The sequence below is a fragment of the Anopheles coluzzii genome, chromosome 2 (genome assembly GCF_943734685.1).
Source record: "Anopheles coluzzii chromosome 2, AcolN3, whole genome shotgun sequence".
Classification (NCBI taxonomy): domain Eukaryota; kingdom Metazoa; phylum Arthropoda; class Insecta; order Diptera; family Culicidae; genus Anopheles; species Anopheles coluzzii.
In genome coordinates, this window is record NC_064670.1 from 109835886 (window position 1) to 109839927 (window position 4042).

The 4042-nt window shown below is 42.7% G+C and overlaps 2 protein-coding genes across 2 annotated transcripts; both read right to left on the reverse strand.

The window, feature by feature from the left end:
• Positions 1 to 293: 293 nt before the first annotated feature.
• Positions 294 to 1016, reverse strand: LOC120951561 (uncharacterized). Its single transcript, XM_040370340.2, has one exon. The coding sequence runs from the start codon at positions 953 to 955 to the stop codon at positions 440 to 442; it is 516 nt and encodes a 171-aa protein (XP_040226274.2). The 5' UTR covers positions 956 to 1016; the 3' UTR covers positions 294 to 439.
• A 1700-nt stretch (positions 1017 to 2716) lies between these two features.
• Positions 2717 to 3706, reverse strand: LOC120951302 (uncharacterized). The gene has a single exon (XM_040369934.2). It carries the CDS (start codon positions 3659 to 3661, stop codon positions 3317 to 3319), a length of 345 nt encoding a protein of 114 aa, XP_040225868.2. The 5' UTR covers positions 3662 to 3706; the 3' UTR covers positions 2717 to 3316.
• Between the last annotated feature and the right edge of the window lie 336 nt (positions 3707 to 4042).

Consider the following 4042-nt stretch of genomic DNA (forward strand, 5'->3'; position numbering starts at 1 on the left):
GGCCAACAAGAGAGAGAGACAGAGAGACAGAGAGACAGAGAGAGAGAGAGAGAGAGAGAGAGAGAGAGAGAGAGAGAGAGAGAGAGAGAGAGAGGGTTGATCCTGAAACCATCCAGATCCTGTATTAAATCCAATGCTGGAACGGATCCAGAACCGAAACGGGTCCTGCAGTGCATCCGTAATTTATTCTGAATAAAACAATACAGAATCGATACAGTGCCTACTTGGATCCAGTAAATGACTCTACACCTCGTTAAACGAACCAATTTTATCATGCATAATAATAAAGTAAATTTTTCATTCCAATACACTACATTTATTTTAATCGCCTGATATTTATATTCGATGTAAAAGCTGATATAGTTTTTTTCCACAAATTTAGTTTCTCTATCGATGTTCCATCTTCAATTTTCAATAATATTTAGCTTAGACGAGCACTTTAACCGAAGAACGGGAAGTTTCCACCCTGTTGACCGTTTCCGAAGCTCGGGAATCCGCTCTGTCCCTGTCCGTTGCCGAGGGAAGGAATGCCTCCATTCTGTTGTCCGCTTCCAAAGCTCGGAATACCGCCCTGGCCGCCTCCCTGGCCGAAGAACGGGATGCCTCGTCCTTGCTGACCATTTCCATCCTGACCCTGCTGATTCTGCCCGAAGAACGGTTGTCTATCTCCAAAGGTGGGGAAGCCACTCTGCCCCTGACCGAAGAATGGGAATCCCTGACCTTGCTGTCCCTGCTGCTGTTGTCCCGGTTGTTGGCCATTTCCAAATCCAGGAACGTTTGATTGCGAATTGAACCCAAAGTCAGGCACGCCGGCAGAGTTGTTGGGCGAACCGGAGTTGTTGTAGCTTTGGCCAGTACTATTGGCGGACGAGCCACCCCTGGAGTGATTGTGTGCGGGCAGAGCAAACACCATGGCCACGCTCAGCGTCAACGGAAGGGTAAGGAAAAGTTTCATGGTGTTTCGTTCGTTCACTGACACTCAACTGATGATAACGATGGGTCCAGTCAACCGCCAGCGTCTATTTATACGGTTCTAGGAAGCGAGAATTGGCAGAATCGAAAGATGCATTTGGTTCAATATTTGTTTGGGTTGCAATGTGCACTCATCCAACTTGTTGCTGCAGGTAATCGTATGCAAAACTCAATCACCCGAATAATTAATAGACCAAACAAGCGGGCGCTACAGTCACAACAACTAAAGTGTGAAGAAGACAAAAGGATCAAGGTGAAGGACAAGTGCAAAACAATATTTAAATTTTGTTGCATCAATTGTACAGAGTTCGGTGACTATGAAAAAAAAACGCTTACGTTTTGCTTCGCTTTAACTCAATCTTGCATCATATCTCAGTTACAGTTAAATCAGTTTGTTAAGATCATCTACGAAGATACTGTATTTCAAAGCTATTGTCACAAAAGTGGCCCACCCGTAAGAACTATCATCTTCAATCGGGACTACTTTTGAACGCTAATTTTCTTCGGAGTATCACGTCGGTTCGTCGGTGATTAAAGCTCGACATACCGAACGTATTAGTTATTAAATACAATTGTTCTTCTCTTATCGCTCCTTTTTACCAACGATTATTTTGCTGATATTTTGACCTATTGTTAAGTTTTATTTATACAATTTCTTTATGCTGTTAATGTGATTATGTCGAATTAATTTAATTATTATGATCGATATTTTGAAAATTTTAGAACAGCGGTCGGCAAAGTCCGGCCCGTGGGCCCGTCGCAGCATTCAATCAGGTCCGCGAAAGGATTTTCCTGATTTTAAAAGCTGAACTATCGCATTCGACATTTAATACATTTGTATACATTTTGTATAGACGAGATACCCTATTTATTTAAAGTTATTCTTGCGACTTTGCGACGAGAGAGACAAAGAGAGAGAGAGAGAGAGAGAGAGAGAGAGAGAGTGAGAGAGCTTTCGGCCTTCGCCAACGCAATACATGTAATTCAATGTTTTAGATACAGTGAAATAGCTCCATGTATTTTCCTCGGGCTAATATTTTTTTTACTTGTGTTAGATTTTTTAACTTCAAACAAATCAATTGGTTTCATTTTTATATTTTTCAGGGTATGGCATTGGCATTGTTCCTTTTTACGAATACAACGAGTGTGCTTTTTCACACGAATTTCGTAATCAAGTTATATGACATGGCATGAATGTCATATAATAGCATGTTGATATTTACTAAATGCACGTTTGTTTCGATAATTTTTCAATCATCAAGGCTTTTCTATCGTCCCCAGAATACAGAAAAACCCAAATCAAGTAAATCATCAATCGCATTGTTTGATAGCATAATTTAATTATTTTGTTTATGCAATTTCAGACTCCAAATTGTATAAACAAATTGTGAGAGCCCGCGGCTCTCGTCTCGAATTCACTAAGATGACCTTTTACCTCAAAAATTATGCTAAAATTATGGAAAACAGTTATTCATTTTATTCCAAGACTGGATGACTCTCGGATAAGGGTAGTACGATCTTGTGAAGAAGTGAAACCCCCTGTAACGATAATAGTATTCATATGTATAAGAAATTGTATACTTTTAGGCGTGTTATGTCTATTCAGATGTTAATTAACGACACTAGCCTAATACGCACAACAAATTGTTTACGTGTAGGCGCATTATGTCATGTCAGGTTGATGATGATCACAAATGACATTAAACTCACGGCACATACGAATACACGAATCAGAGGAGCCAAATCGAGTGCGGGGATCCTCGCTACGTCGAATAGCGATCTAGCTCGGAGCGATCTCGGCGGAACCTGCATGTTGAACTTCGAACGAAGCGCGGGCGAGTCAATCCGATTGTCGAGAAGCCCCGCGACAAACAGACTCTGAGCGTTGCAGTTCCGTTGCTTCAATGTCTCGATGCCAACAAATAAATGTCATGCGGATGCCGGACTCATACCCCACCAAGAAGGTGTTCGACAGCGAACTCGATGGCTGGACCAGGTGAAGCGAGACCTGACGGAGATCGGGTGTCTGCATGGATGGGAAGGCTACAGACAGGGACTGAGCATCCTGGAGAATGATTGGTCACCTGGCCATGTCACATCGACGTGAGTATGGCTTATCGTGAGTAGGCCAACAAGAGAGAAAGAGCGAGACATAACTATATTAAAGCGGTGATATATTAGCAAGCCATATAAATATGATTAAGCATGTGCAAATATAACATATTCTCTAAAAAATAGATTCGCTTTGCTTCGGATGCAATACAGCCATACCTGACCATACCAATTTGACTGCCATAATATACTTTTATTAACTTTCGTTCATATCGCATCGCATCACCACACTTCATCCGAAGAACGGAAAACCTCCACCCTGCCCATTGCCGAGGAAGGGAAAGATGGACGAGAACGCATCGGTAAAGTTCGTCCACGATGGAATGCTAAACTGCGGGAATGTGCCCGACGATCCACCGAACTGTTGCGTCAGATTGCCAAGGTTCGGCAGGAAGCTACCGAAATCCGGCAGGCCCGGAATGCTCGTACCATTACTTTCGCCGGAAAAGTTGAAGCTTTGGCCCGTTCCGTTGATGAAGTAACCGCCACCGCCACCGTAGTTGAAGTTGGCCGGAATGGCCACGACCACCACCAGCGCGATTGACAGGGTGGCAAAGGTCACCAGGATAGACTTCATCCTTGTACTGGTTGATGTAAGTTTTGTGAAAGATCGGCAGGACGGTTGGTGCTTTTTATAGGGCGGGCAGAGCTGGCTCGAGTTCAGTTGTGTCAATATTTTGAGTGTTTTTCGTTCAACTATTAAATATATTCCAATGCTAATCTAATGTTGATTGTTTTAAGTAGCTCCGGCAAAACTGTGTTGTGTGACGTCTCCGCGCGCTCCGAAATTAGAAATTCCAATTAAACTCTTTCCTCTATGCAGGGAACTTAATAGGAAAGGGAAAAACATGTACCTTTGTTTTTAACACTTGATATTTACTCAATTGGTTCCATCGAGACTTCCGCGTACAGCTCCGTTTCCGGTTGCTTTAAAAGCCGCATCCTATCGAACCATCAG